The sequence below is a fragment of the Quercus lobata genome, chromosome 6 (assembly GCF_001633185.2).
Source record: "Quercus lobata isolate SW786 chromosome 6, ValleyOak3.0 Primary Assembly, whole genome shotgun sequence".
NCBI lineage: Eukaryota > Viridiplantae > Streptophyta > Magnoliopsida > Fagales > Fagaceae > Quercus > Quercus lobata.
The window spans coordinates 38,083,472-38,099,426 of NC_044909.1; the positions used below are offsets into that span (position 1 = coordinate 38,083,472).

At 38.2% G+C, this 15,955-nt stretch overlaps 2 protein-coding genes across 2 annotated transcripts; one reads left to right on the plus strand and one right to left on the minus strand.

Moving 5' to 3' along the window:
- Positions 1 to 10,081: 10,081 nt before the first annotated feature.
- LOC115950238 lies at positions 10,082 to 10,813 on the minus strand. The gene has a single exon (XM_031067469.1). The coding sequence runs from the start codon at positions 10,811 to 10,813 to the stop codon at positions 10,082 to 10,084; it is 732 nt and encodes a 243-aa protein (XP_030923329.1).
- An 870-nt stretch (positions 10,814 to 11,683) lies between these two features.
- Positions 11,684 to 14,342, plus strand: LOC115994693 (tubulin alpha chain-like). The gene is made up of 4 exons (XM_031118924.1): positions 11,684 to 11,927; positions 12,703 to 12,937; positions 13,017 to 13,387; positions 13,472 to 14,342. The coding sequence occupies exons 1-4, from the start codon at positions 11,835 to 11,837 to the stop codon at positions 14,126 to 14,128; spliced, it is 1,356 nt and encodes a 451-aa protein (XP_030974784.1). The 5' UTR covers positions 11,684 to 11,834; the 3' UTR covers positions 14,129 to 14,342.
- The last annotated feature ends 1,613 nt before the right edge of the window (positions 14,343 to 15,955 follow it).

Genomic DNA, 15,955 nt, shown 5'->3' on the forward strand with positions numbered 1-15,955 from the left:
ATCTCTAATAGACTATCTAAAGCCATGTTTGGAGAGTAAACCCACAAAAATCAGTTCAACAACCTCTCCAAAATGTAAAAAATAAAATAAATTAGCTATAATACTCTCCACACATAGAGAGTTACTATTGCTCTTCAAATGAATTTTTATGACTAAAATATCCAACCCTCGCTCTCCACTAATTAAAATATTTAATCACTTTTTTTTTTCAAATTAAAGAAATAATGAAAAAGTAATATTCAAATGTGATAGAAAGCGGACAAAGAGTCGATTGAAAAATGTATTTGAAAAATAAATACAGTATGAAAATTTGGATAAGCTGTTGGAGATGCTCTAACTGCAACAATAGCAATAACAACAAGTCGAGCTATTTTGAGGTGGCAATGAAATGTATATAGTTCAAACTTTCAAACAAATGGTGGTACACCATTGTTACAATTATTTTTGGAGTGAATTATACTAACTTTCTTTGAGGGTTTACTTTATTACACTCATCTCCTTTTTAGTTTAGAATAAGAAAACCCACACTCCTTTCATATAAAAAAGAGATACTATGAAAAAAAGAGATACTCATACCCCTAAAATACAAACTATTTAAATTGAATTCAACTAGACAACTAAAAGAAAGTTATAAAAAATTTTGAATTTTATATTTTAGCATCCACTTAAATTATCATTTGCACTCCCTGTAATAAGAAAGTTGGTATTTTTTTTAAAGCTCCTTTTTTTCGGGGGGGGGGGGGGGATTTTTCATTTTTTCAATCATTTCGGAGAAGTCAAAGCAAACAATTTAAATAGGGATGGTGAATGTCTTATCTATACTACTATTTAAAAGGCTTCTCCTGTTTGGAATCCTCAATTTCGTGGTTCAATAATACCCTTACACCCTAGATTTTAGTAGAGACAAAACTTAAGACTAAACATGTAAAAATACAACTCTAACTCCCACTTACAACATTACCTACTGCTCTCACCATTTCAAACTCAAAATTGGTTGAAAAAACTGATCTCAAAATTCCCAAGAACAATATCCGCTACTTCTCTTACGCAATTGAATTAAAATTCTTTCTTCTTCTTTATTTCTTTTCCTTTAACAATTCGATTATTGTGTTTTGGCTTTTGTTTTACTATAGGCTTTATTGATGATAGCGATGAACTGACATGTGTCTAGAATTCTTGAAATTCATGGTGACAGAGGTAGTGGTATGGACTATGGACATTGCAATCCTCTGACCTAAGAATGAAAACCTTGCAAGAGAATTCAATCCTTTCTTTCAATGTAGCCTTTAAAGTTTCTCACGAGTCTTTGTTTTGGGGCAGCAAATCAGTATTGAGATCTATGCACCTGGAAAAAATCTTGGGTAAGACCTGCACATGCGTCTATTGTGGGTCTCACATGCGTAAGACCTACATGTCACTACATATTAGTGAGACAATGACTCATACACCCATCTCACAAGATAACATCTCATTGCACCTTATGCAAATCACTCATTTTCTCTCACAAATTTTTTTACATTTTTTACTTTTTAATTTTAACTTTTTAACTTTCTTTTAATATATTTTTTTTAATGGTTGAGATTGAAAGTTGTTTTTTCAACTTTCAATCTCAGCCACTGATCTGAATCCCAGCAAATCATTGGTTATGGATATGAGTAAAAGCAGTCTACAGAGAAGTCTCTCTCCTTTTTAAGGATCTATTTGGAATTCGTTTATTTTACTGAAACTAAAAACTTTTTGCTAAAAGTACTATAAATAAAGATAAAAGTTAGTTGAAATAGTATAATGGGACTCATGAATAGTATTAAAAAGTGCAGTGAGACCCATGAATAATAGCAAAAATAAGCTGAATAGTAAAATAAGTTGACAAAATTAATCATACCAAATGGACACTTAGTATGGTAGGTTTTTTTTTTTTTTTTTTTTTTTTTTTTTTTTTTTTTTTCAATTTGTTATAGGGATAGATTTCAATAGGTACATGTGGGGACTATGGCCCAAAATAGTGTATTGGGCCTTAGGTCTTGTCCGAGGACACTAACAAGTCCGAGGAGAGAAACATGACTTAAGTGATCTACTTTACAAGCCTCATCATTGGGAGACAAAGGGAAGAAAGTCTGAGGAGGAACTTCTCATCAAACACGACAAACCTAGACCAAGTGTATATTCAAGCAATTGAAGTACACCCCCTGAACATGTGAAAGAGAAGAAAACTCAAAATATTTAAGGAAAGACTGCCACCACCACATTAAATACATTGCAGCTAGGGGTGTCAATTTGTATTTGCGGGTCGGGTTCGTGTCGTGTCGAGCCATAAGTACTCTGCTATATGAGTTGACCCGAACCCGACCCATTTATTAAACAGGTTAACCCAACCCGACACGTTTAACATGTTTAATTAATAAGTCATATAAAAGTTAATACAAATAACCTGTTTAATAACCTGTTTGATTAATAGGTCATATATGACCTAAATAATCTATTATCAATTTTTATATATCTAAAATTAAAATACAATTACAGCCATAAATATAGTAATAAACATATAATTACAACAACAAAATTAAGCAATAATAACAAAATTTAATGCCTTTATTGTTTAAACGGGTCAAACAGGTTAGACGGGTTCACATGTGTGAACCCGAACACGACCCATTTATTAAACAGGTCAGCCGTGTCGACCCGAATATGACCCGAACCCATTTAGCCTCGACCCATAACCTGTTTATAAATGGGTTAGTCGTGTTAGGTTCGCGGGTCGTGTTAGATTTTGCCACCCCTAATTGCAGCTGCTTTTCTGGCCGCATTAATGTGAAGAAGACCCCTAAATAGTGTTATCTTGGCTGCCGCAACTACCAACGGACTAAAAGGGGTATCTGATGGGATGGGTGCTCAAGTGAAGGTCCAGATGATCAACAAGTGTAAGGCCCAGATGATCAGAAAGAGCCTATATAATGTAAAGAAGCCCACATGAAGAGGGGGCGAAGAAAAGAAAAATGATAATACTGTAGCATGCAAAAGAATCCTAATGTGGTGATCTGTACTCATAAATAAAATCCTAAGTCTCCTCGGGCAGAGGTCCTTTAACCATAATAGCTTTTATTATTGTCTGTTTGTTCCTCAATTCCATGCAAGCCATTACTTAACTCATCTAAACCTAGTTCTTTGACCCATACTCTACAAAATTCATTGTATTGGGCTTTTTGGACCAGGATTCCGTGCGGTTCGGGCTTGGGCTCCAAACTTTGTCCCTACAGAACATTTTGTGAATTTCTATTATTTCTTTTCACTTTCATATTATTATTGGTTCTTTAGATTACTGCTTGCTATTGTGATTGATGAAACCCACAAGTTGTTCGATAACATGTCCCATTGCGATGACTTTTTTTTCTTTGTTAGATAAAGATGTGGACAGCAGTGGAATGTATGTTGCCACCTCCAATTCCATAGTATTATCTTACAAATATATGGATGAACGTACATTCTTCGTAATTTGTGATATCAATTTAAGTAGATGGTTATTTAGGAGATTATATTTAATTTTTTTTTAAAAAATTGCGTATTATTTTTGGCCATTTTTATGCTTTGTAATGTTATGAAGGAAGGAACCCGAAAATTAAATTCAAGAACATTTACTAAACTTCCTTAAACTTTGACTTTAATTTTCCCTTTCACCAAATATAAGCCTATAATTTGAAATTCCAGCACCATCAATGTGTTTATAAGAAATGGCATATAAAATCAACTTAATTTTCACTTTGGAAATTGGCAAGGTTACCATGACAGTAAACATTTTTTTTAATGAGAGAGAGATAAATGATAAGTTAGGCTCTTGAAGTAAAATAAGTAGTTTATATGGCTTTAAATGCAAATATGTAATAGTTAATGACATCCAATGAACATGATTTGTTGCGGTTTATATATTATTGCTTCATTCTATTGGAATTTGGAATGACTTAGTCTTTTTTTTTTTTTTTTGAAATTCAACATGGTTTAGAAGTTTTATTTTTCTAGATTGTTCAAATTTTTGGTTTGATTGTTGATAATTTGAAATATGGATTCAACTTTTTCTGTATAGCGAGTAGATATGAGATTGCTTTTATGAGAATGCTCTTAGTTTTTACTACAACTTCTTTTCTTTTCTTTTTTCTTCAAGAAAATACATTTTTTTTTAAATATTAAATGATATTGGTGATTAATAGTACCTGCTAATGTTGACAGCCTTTCTTATAATTTGTTTTTTTTTAAGAATTAAATATAATTTCATAACTCCCATTTAAAAAAACCAAAAAAACAAAACAACATGAGATTGTGAGAGCCTTTCCTATTTATTATTTTTTTTTTTGGGGGTGGGGGGGGTTTAGGCATTTGAATTTTGGGTGTGGTGTGTACTTAGTTTTTATGAGAGGTACTACGTCCACAATATGTTTATAACATTTTCATAATAAATTATAGGTGGTTTAGTTGTTATTGGTTCAAATTTGAACCTAACACTGAGATTACTTTTTTGTTCCAACAATAACAACCAGTAACAACTTACCACTTAGAGCTTATTGTAAAAATGCTGTGAAAAAAAAAAGACTTGATAACTCTCATTTAAATAAATTTAAAAAATAAAAAAAACTTGATAACAAAACAATATAATGTGAGACATTTTCCTTTTATTTTTTTTAGGAATTGAAATTTTTGTTAGAAATTGACAACAAAACAAAATAATTGTGAGAGCCTTTCTTTTTTCTTTTTTTGCTTTTTTATCCATTTGAAATTTTCTAGGATTAAGAAAAAAAAATTCATAAAAAATAACAAAATCTAAACACGGTCAGGTCACCATCCAAATAAAATTACTTTGCAAGAAATTTATGTATATTTTTACCAATAGGCTCCAAAAACAAAATTTAACCCACTGTTTACAACCTTGGTGTCAATGTTTAAAGAACATGTAATCAAAAGCTTAACCTGCAAAGCTTTTTTTGGTTTTCGCTTCATGATCACGGAATTCAAGTTTTCACTTGAACTTCCGAATCTACTAGTGAATAATAATAATAACTATTATTATTTTTTTTTTTTTTTGATGGGAAATACTTGACTTTATTAAAACAAAAGGACAAGTTACATTCTGTCATGCATACTGGTATGCTCTATCAAACTAGGACATTCCTCTAGCCATGCAACATAATCCTCAACATTCTTAGCGTGTTGAGCGAGTAAGTGAGCAGGGACATTTCCCTGTCATTTAGTGTGAGTAAACTTCCACAGCCTAAAGTGCGAGACTTGGTCCATTATTCCAGTGAGCACAGTTACTACTGAAGAAGGTGGTGAGCCTATTCCTTGCAAGGCATTGCAAACTACCAAAGAGTAACTCTCAAACTCTACATCTCTGATTCCAACATCCCTTGCAAAAGTGACCCCAGCTTCCAAGGCTTTTGCTTCAGCTTCTATTGCACCCAACGGGCACTTCCACTTCTTACTTAAGGTTGCAACCACTTCCCCGGGGTCGTCCGTGATTAACACTCTGGCTCTTGCTTGCTTTCTGTTCGAGAAAACCGCACCATCTATATTCACTTTATAGTATCCTTGACTTGGGGGTTGCCAAGAGACCAAAGGCACGGGTTTAGCTTGGTGCTCTATTTTTGCTTCATTTGCAGATCGAAACTCCTCCACCAGATGCAAGGTATTCCTGAGAATTGTTCTACCTACCTTTCCTTTTCCTTCCATCCGAAGATCGTTCCTATTTTTCCATATACGCTAGCAAACTGTAATAAATTGTTTCATTTGCCCAAGCCGAAGGTGATCACACCTCTGTAGGTTCGCAACCACATACAAGAAATTCCATTGCATCGAGATTTCAAACGGCAATGCGAATTTGCTATTGTTCCACACTTCTTTGGCATGGTCACAGCTCCACAGTAAATGACAAACCGTTTCCTCATTATCACCACAAAGCTCACATATTCCATTTGATGTCACTTTCCTCTTCTCCAAGTTGGATTTCATGGCTAAAATACCCAAAACTGCATTCCATGCAAAGTGTTTTATTTTCTGTGGGATCTTCAGGAGCCATATGGACTTCCAAATTTTCCTCCTAGTTGTCTCATCCGAACAATTAGCCCTAGGAGCGCGTGCCTTCTCTTCCAACGCTAGTGCGTAAGCACTTTTGACAGTAAACTTCCCACTCCTATTTTCAGCCCAAATCAATCTATCTTGAGTGTTGCTTGAACTTAGAGGGATACCCAGAATAGCGTCTCTGTCTTCGGGTATAAACCAACTATTCAGCTTGTCAATATTCCATTCACTTGTTGCTTTGTTTATGAGCTCACAAACTAGAGCATTCATGGAGTTTGGCTTTTCCTTTGTAATCACCTTGTACGTGCATGGTATGGGGATCCATTTATCATGCCATACCCTTACCTTGTTACCATTCCCTACTTGCCATCACATACCTCTTTGAACTATGCTCTGTGCCGCCATTAAGCTTCTCCACACATATATGGGCTGCGGCCCAATGTCACCTCAGTAAAGCTGCAATGCGGAAAGTATTTCACTTTATAAACTCGACTAAACAGGGAGTTGGAGTTGGTTAGAAGCCGCCAGCCCTATTTGGCCAAGAGAGCCAAATTGAAGCTTCTCAAGTCTCGAAAACCAAGGCCTCCCCTGTCTTTTGGCATGCACATTGTATCCCAACTCAACTACATGATTTTCTTCTCATTCCTGATCTGTCCCCACCAGAATTGTTTGATCACACTAGTAAGCTCTTCACAAAGATTCTTGGGTAGCAAAAAACAACTCATGGTGTATGAAGGCACGGCTTGGGCTATGGACTTCATTAGAATTTCCTTCCCAGTGGGCGTTAGTATTTTTTCCTTCCAACCTAAAACTTTGTTAGCCACTCTTTGTTCAAGTTGCGCAAAGATATTGTTCTTAGACCTTCCCACAAGTGATGGCAGACCTAAGTAGGCTTCATGAGGTTTAATAACTTGTGCACTGAACATAGTTTTCACCCTCTCTTTTATTCCATTGTCAGTGTTTGGGCTAAAATACAAGGAAGTTTTGTGGCAGTTTAATTGTTGGCCAGAGGATGTTTCATAGACCTTGAGAATTCTTTGAATTTCCGTAGCTTCACTTTATGTTGCTCTTCCAAATATCAAGTTGTCGTCGGCAAAAAATAAATGGGATATTCTAGGACCATTAGCTGAGGTAGCCACCCCTTTAATGGCATTTCTTTGTGCCGCACGATTTAGCAAGGCAGACAAGCTCTTAGCGCACAGAAAGAAGAGATAGGGCGACAATGGGTTGCCTTGTCTCAATCCTCGGGTTGGCTGGATTTAGCCATATGGTAGCCCATTGATTCGTACTGTGTATTTCACCAAAGAAACACACCTCATCACAATGCTAATTCATTTCTCATGAAAGCAGAGCTTCTTCATAATCTGTTTCAAATATTCCCACTCAACCTGATCATACGCCTTGCTCATGTCCAACTTTATAGCCATCTCGCCGCATTTACCCTTCTTCATTTTGCTAATATGGCTCATCATCTCATGTGCCACCAAGACATTGTCTGTGATGAGACGTTCCGCCACAAAAGTGCTTTGGTTCTCTCCTATGATTTCCTGCAACACCAATTTCATCCTGTTTGCCACAACTTTTGAAGCTATTTTGTAAGCCACGTTACATAAGGAAATCAGTCTATAATTAATCACTTTTTCCGAGTTCTTGGTTTTTGGAATAATCACAATGTTGGTGTCATGGAATTTTGGTGGGGACACATCATGGGTTAGAAAATCAAGTACAGTGATAATGACAATGGATTTAACAGTAGGCTAAAAATGATAATAAAATAAAGATGGCATACCGTCCGGGCCAGGTGCCGTTAAGGGGTGCATTTGCTTTAGTGCCTTCTCCACCTCCATAACATGAAAGTCTTGTGTGAGAGTAGTGTTCATTCTTTCAGTGACCTTGGAATGGACTACATCAATCATTTCTTGCTCCACCTTCGGCCTTGAGACAGTGAATAGCGCCTCAAAATAGCTCACAAAGGTCTGCCCAATCTGATCTACATCCTCCAGCCACCTGTTATTTGCATCCATAATTCTGCTAATAGTATTCCTTTAGTACCGGTTCAAGGCTTTAGTGTGGAAAAAGGTGGTGCTTTTATCCCCTGCCCTCAACCAATTATTTCTACTTCTTTGATGCCACATTTTCTCTTCAATCCCAAGCCACCTATTTAACTCCACTTTCATTGCATGAATTGCCTCCAAATCCGTACCATTTGCCTTCATGGTTTCAAGCATTTGAAACTTTCTTTGTAAGTCAACAACTTGCTTTCCCACGTGGCCAAAGGTGTTTATATTCCAAGACCTCAATGACATTTGACACTCCTCTAGACAAGCTTTTAATGGCCATTATGAGTGGCTGGTCCATCCCCTTTCCCATGCCTCCTCCACCACATTTTTACATCTCTCATCTTCAAGCCACATAGATTCGAAGCGGAACAATCTTGATTGCCTCCATCGTTGTTTTGGAAGGCTAGTTTCCTTGAGCACTAGAATGCTATGGTTAGACATCGAGTTGGACAGATGGTACAACTTCACCAACGAAAAAGCAACTGCCCAATTCGTAGACACCAATGCTTTATCTAGTCTTTCTCGCAGCCATCCTCGACTTCCTAATCGTCTACTCCATGTGTAATCTGAGCCTACATATCCCAAGTCTCTCAAGCTGCATCTATTGATCGCCTCACGAAAACATCTCATCTGCCCTTCCAGCCTAACACCCCACCAACCTTTTCCTTAGCATGCATTATTTCATTGAAGTCCCCCATGCATACCCATGGCAAGTTACTCCGACGACTAAGACTCTCCAACAATGTCCACAACTTCTTTTTTTTATCTCCGGATGGCCATAAAACCCGGTAAACCACCATTGTTTCATCCACTGTTCTTCAGACACTATTGAGTCAATATGCCCAGGGAGTATGACAATATATCAACCTGCAATGGTTTCTTCCACAAGAGAGCCAAACCTCCTGCCTGTTGTATACTCGGAACCACTAGTCCTTGCTATCGTTATATCTTCCGCTTAATTCCATCCATTTCTGTAACATCAAACTTAGTCTTCATTAGAAAGACTAAGGTGGGATCTTTCTCCAACACCACCTTTTGGAGTGTATTAACTATTAGGGGGTTCCCAAGCCCCCTACAATTCCAACTAATGGCACTTATTGTGTCCAGCGGGGCTGCGCAACAACCTCCGCCGATCCCAAGTGTTGTGTTAAGAGTTTGTCGAGCTCCTTTATCTCACCCTCCACTTTAACCCACTTCCCATTGTCGTCCTTGTTTTCTAATTCAACCAGTGGTGTTCGTGCTCTTCTTTTTATTCCCATATCCGTCATCTTATACTCCATGGTTGAAGCTACATTGTTATTATCACTTTGGGGTTGTGTTTCCTCCCTGTCCGGCTTCTTTTCCTTTCCAGGTGCCTCTTTGTTTTCTTTATTTTTTCTTTCGTTACCACCTCTAGTCTTCTTAATACCTTGAGCCTTTTGCTATTTTGGAGAGGACGGCCCTAAGCTAAAAGCTATCCCAGATTGAACCAAGCCCATTTCCTTATTCGGTTCCTACATGGGCTTAAGGAAAATGCCCTGAGGCCCAGCTTTGGAGGATTGGACGTGGGCTGTAGTGTTTGGCCCACTTGCATGATTACTCTCTTTCTTCTCTAGCATGGCCATATCCAAACCTTGCATATTATTCTCCCTTCCAACACGTGCTTCCTAGCTTGTTGTTGAAATCATGGCAGATACGTTGCTGTTAATAGCGTCATTTATTTCTCGAATCTGTTGCTCGAAATTCAAAATATGCGAAAAACTCGGGTTTTTGATACAGGCATGAGCTGGTGTATTGGTCACCCTTTCCACGTCAGCCCTTGAGTCCGCCACCCTCATCGTCTCATCTGGATGTTTGTCGTAGTCGCTCACCGGTGCCAGCGTTGAAACAACCCCTCCATCCAATTTTCGCTCCATATCCCCCCTACTGCCTTCCCTGGAGTTGTTCCCTTCATTTTTTCCGGTCATAACTAGCTGTGGCTTCTAGTTTTTGTCCTGCGACACATGCAACCATGGACCGAATTGTTTCTCTTCTGGCCTTAGAGTATCCTTACTTCGTATCCACATCAGACAGTCTCGTTCATCATGGTCGATCTTTCCGCACAAATAACAGAATATTGGGAGCCTCTTGTATCTGAAATCCACCCATTTTCGTCCATATTCACCTAGTCGCACCTTACGGCCTTGACATAGTGGCATGGAGACATCTAGACTAACCGTTATGCGTAGATAACTCACTAAACAAAATCCTTTCTCATTGACATCCACCTTCTCCACCTCCCCCAAGGTTGTGCCAATACTCATTCCCACTTCCTTAGTCTGACACATTATGGGCAATTCGTGTATTTGGATCCAAAATGGTGATCTGTCAAACTTGATATCCTTTATCACCTCACCACGCACCAGCTTATGAAGGAGCAATAAATATTGATTGAAAGACCACAGACTGAGCAACAATACTCTCTCCATATCATCCTTCGATTGGAAAAGGAACATTACCTTGTTCTCACCCAAATCGCTGGCCTCAAAACTGTGTTCTGCTCTCCAAACCGATCTCAGCACTCTAATCACTAACTCCAGATTGATTATGCGCTTAGTATAGAACTTCCCAATGAGGACAGGTCCATCCTCTGTCAATGAAGCATGGATTGCTACTTCCACATCTTCTCTCACGGACAACTTTAACCTAGCACATCTATCTGTAATCTCCTCCATGTTATCTTTTGAAAAGAGACCGTTTCTACCGTTTGCACGGAGAGAAAATTTGCCTTTCAGCAGCCCTTATGCTAATACTAGCCCTTTTTTTCACCCCTAGGGTTTCCAGAGAAAACCTAGAGAGAAAACAACCATTAATTAAGAATGTCTCTATGCCCAAGTTAGTATTCATTGCTTTTATTTTAAATATCAATATCTCCAAAAATCGCATTACTCCTCAAGATAACTAAGCTACAGACAAACCTTCTCATTGAGGGAAATCACAAAGTCAAATGCAAGCTATCTAAGAAATACTAGCATTTGAGCATACATTCACTCGCGCGTGCTTAAAAGCTCTTCTATTTTTTTAGGTAAAGATTATTAATTTGCATAAATTACAATTCGAGATTACTACATTTTCTAATCACAAAAAAACTTAGGGTGTGATGAGTATTATGCGTTTGTGGATGAAATAAGTTTTTCATCACACCCCCTTAATTTTTTTGTGATTGAAAAATATAATAATTTCAAATTATAATAGATGAAAATAATTAATTTTTACCCAAAAAATAGAAGTGCATTTGAGTACGCGTGTAAGCACGTACTTAGAGGTTAGTTTCAAATTTAAGGGAAGATAAGTGTAATAATAGAAAACCCAAGGGTAGGTTAATGAAATTTTCCGATTTGTTTTTTTGTCCACTTTTATCCAACGGTGTTATTTTGATCCCGTGAAAAGGGTGACAAAGCGCGGTTTAAAATTTTAAAAACTAAGAGCGGTTAAGGCTGACCAATAGGAATCCAGAACTGGGACCCGTATGTAACCACGGTTGAACTAACCGCGGTTAAATCCATCACTCATTCACTCCTCCCCTCCTGTATAAAAAACCCCACTCCAGAAAGGCGGAAATCACAGACCACACTTCCATTTTCTTTGCAAATCGCAAAAGAGAGGCGTCTTAATAAACGCTCTTCTCTCTCTAGCTACTCTTTCACACTCGTCTTCTTCGTCCCGTCGATTCCTTTTTAGCTTTTCTCTGCGAAAATGAGAGAGTGCATCTCGATCCACATCGGCCAGGCCGGTATCCAGGTCGGCAATGCGTGCTGGGAACTTTATTGCCTCGAGCACGGCATTCAGGTACCACTTCTTTTCGTCCTCATCGATCTCCTTCCGATTCAATTGCTTTTATTAGATCTGTTGCTTTATTGTATACTAGATGTAAATTCTGTATATGTTGCATTTTCGCTGATAATTTTCAAGTGTTTGTGTTGAGATTTTGACTTAGCTTTGAGTTTTGATCCATAATGTGATGTGTAGATTTATTCTATATTTTCCTGATTAGCGTTACATGCTGAGATTTTGCAACACATTTTTCTTGGAGTACCGCAAGTTACATAGAGGATTTTTAAAATTGTTGCAGATTCATCATTGGTTTCACTAGGTCTAGGGTTTCACTTTGCCAATTGTAAGTTGAAATACTGAGTATAATTTGCATTGCAATTTCACAAAATGTGTTAATGAATTCTATACAAATAACTTTTGTGCTTCTTTTTTTAAATTTCCGGTTAAGTAGATCTCCCGAAACTCAATGCATAATAGGTGTAAACTTAATTTGTATGTTGATTTTGATGATGATAATATCATTATGCAATTGAGATGTTATTTGTAATTGACAAGCACACAGTCTTGGTGATTTTGCCTTTGTTTTGCATCAATTTTTTTCTCTTTGTAGACGACATGATTTTGTGTGTCAATATTCTGAGAACACTGTATTTGATTCCAATGATCAAAGGATTTTGTTAGATCTCATCTGTAATTGTAAAATGAATCTGATTTGCCTTCTGTTTTTTTCCCTAAATAATTAGTGTGTGAATGAGTTTTTGTTAATAATTTTATTCTATTTGTTTTACAGCCTGATGGCCAGATGCCAGGTGATAAGACTGTTGGGGGTGGTGATGATGCTTTCAACACCTTCTTCAGTGAAACAGGAGCTGGGAAGCATGTACCCCGTGCAATTTTTGTAGATCTTGAGCCCACCGTCATTGATGAAGTTAGGACTGGGACATACAGGCAACTCTTTCACCCTGAACAGCTCATCAGCGGCAAGGAAGACGCCGCAAACAACTTTGCCCGTGGCCACTATACCAGTAATTATTTTTCATTTCATTTTCCCCTTTACTATAACTCTGTTTATTATCAACGGCTTACATTTATCATTTGTTTCAGTTGGGAAAGAGATAGTCGATCTGTGCTTGGATCGTATCCGAAAGCTTGCTGACAACTGCACTGGTCTGCAAGGGTTTCTGGTTTTCAATGCTGTAGGTGGGGGCACTGGTTCTGGTCTTGGCTCCCTTCTCCTGGAACGACTGTCAGTGGACTATGGCAAAAAGTCTAAGCTTGGGTTCACTGTGTATCCATCGCCACAGGTGTCCACCTCCGTTGTTGAGCCCTACAATAGCGTCCTCTCTACTCACTCCCTTCTGGAACACACCGATGTTGCTGTGCTACTTGATAATGAGGCAATCTATGACATCTGCAGGCGCTCCCTTGACATTGAGCGCCCCACCTACACCAATCTTAACCGATTGGTCTCTCAGGTATTGCTATTGTCTTTAATCCAACACTTGTTTTATCTCATCATTAGAATGTCTATTCTGATGTGCATTTGTTGCTTGTTTCAGGTGATATCATCGCTTACTGCCTCTTTGAGGTTTGATGGTGCCTTGAATGTAGACGTGACTGAGTTCCAGACTAACCTGGTCCCATACCCCAGGATTCACTTTATGCTTTCATCTTATGCTCCTGTGATCTCAGCTGAGAAGGCCTATCATGAGCAGCTATCAGTTGCAGAGATCACCAACAGTGCATTTGAGCCTTCATCCATGATGGCCAAGTGTGATCCTCGCCATGGCAAGTATATGGCGTGTTGTTTGATGTATAGAGGAGATGTGGTGCCCAAGGATGTGAATGCTGCTGTGGCTACCATCAAGACCAAGCGCACCATCCAATTTGTTGACTGGTGCCCTACTGGATTCAAGTGTGGTATCAACTATCAGCCCCCAACTGTTGTTCCTGGTGGTGATCTTGCCAAGGTTCAGAGGGCAGTGTGCATGATCTCAAACTCCACCAGTGTTGCTGAAGTGTTCTCTCGAATTGATCACAAGTTTGACCTTATGTATGCAAAGAGGGCATTTGTGCACTGGTATGTTGGTGAGGGCATGGAGGAAGGTGAATTCTCTGAGGCACGTGAGGACCTTGCTGCCCTTGAGAAAGATTATGAGGAGGTTGGTGCTGAGTCTGCTGAGGGTGATGAAGGTGATGAGGGAGATGAGTACTGAGAGGAAATGCTTGTAAGTCACTAAGGTTGCTTTCATTCTGTTGCTTCGGTTTTGTTGTAATGACTTGTGTTTTTATATTGAAACCGTTGGGTTCCTCCAGTTGATGCTTTGGATTCTATTGGCAGTTGTGTAAGGCTACTGTGTTGCCTGTTTGGTTTGGTTAGTTCCTGCAATAAACTTCTTCAATGTTTATGAATATGGATTTTTGTGTTGAGCTATGAGTTTTCAGTGCTATTTTCCTTAGATTGGTTATTGTTACTTGTGGAATTTCTAGGTTTAGAGCCCGGGGAACTATGCCTCGTTCAATATCCCATGCTTTGTTCGTTTGATTATTTGCTGAGTATATTACTTTTGTTAGAACGTTTGTGTCTTTGTAAGAGATGTTTACCTTGATATATCGTCTACCAGGTGGTTCTTTAGGATACTCAATTATTTAGCAATTAGCATATGTAAAGCTGACAATTTTTGAAAATTTGCAATGCCCTTAAGCAAAACTGTTCATACCGACACCATATTTCGTCTATGCTCTTCTGTTCCCCCCACTGAATTGTCTGGCATTTGTTCAGTCTTCACTGCCAACTATGCTAAATGCTAAATAATGTGCATCACAGAGCCGGTATATTGGCAGCTTCAATTGCACCAGTGTTAATTCCTCTATTCCATCAATTGGGAGAAGTAAATATTTGAAAAATTGAACCAGCAGCTAACAATTAATGCTTTTAAATCTGTTATTAGTTTCTATTAATAGACCCCAGTAAATTTTAGGCTCCTAAGCAACACAGGATCAAGACTGGAGCCTGTAGCCGAGTTTTGATATGATTTCATTGAAAATTTTTAAGGACTGAAAGATAAAAGGGTTGTTATTTGTGAGGATGGGAAGAGATTCGACGGTGATTTTCAGACAGAGACGGGCTACCCGGCCAGGGGTTTATGAGAAATGTTAGGGACACTAATTTTGGTATAATTTTGTGTCACAATTCGTCACAAGGTGAGTTGTGATTGGTAAGAATATATGAGTGGGTCATATGAAAATACACATTTATTAATTACAAGTCGTCATATAACAAATTATGCCAAAATTGATGCCTATACCATTTTTCGGTGTTTATTCCAAATTGGAAAATATTAAAGAGAAACATTTATTTTCCTGAGTGACAGCTCCTCAATGTACATCTTAGAAATATCGCGAGGTTGTGGCTTTATGGGCACGTTGATAACCCTTCGTCATGAGCATGGGAGCAACAAGTAACAACTAATTAAACAACAACTCCCTGTCTCTGTGACTGTAGGCTACCATACTGCAACATGGGTGGGTCAAGGGTGGTTTAAGTGAGCTGTCATGAGCCCAGTTTGATTGACATGACATTTTACTTAATGGCCTAGTTTGATTGACATGACATTTTACTTAATGGCCTAGTTTGATTGACATGACATTTTACTTAATGGCCCATTTTATACCTAAGATTGGATTATGGATTTGAAATACAACCTTGAATTGTGATTTGTCTTCAAGCCTCAAGCAACCTGATTTTACCCAGACTCGTTTAATCCATCTATTGGTTCACGATTTCCTTAATCTTTTCGCAAAGTACACGTGCAGGTACATTATTAGAGGTATTGAAGAAAGGGATCATTTGTTCTTTTTGGGCATCCTGTTCTGCAATCGGAATGGATTTTGACCAGAGAAGGAAAATAGAGAGGGTGGTCTTCCACGCACAACGTTCCTTTCCCATAGTCTTGCTCCCTCAGCCTCTATCATCCTCTTATTGATATCCTACATATTTCTGAAATCATTATTAAATTAATCTTTTACATACTCCTTAATCC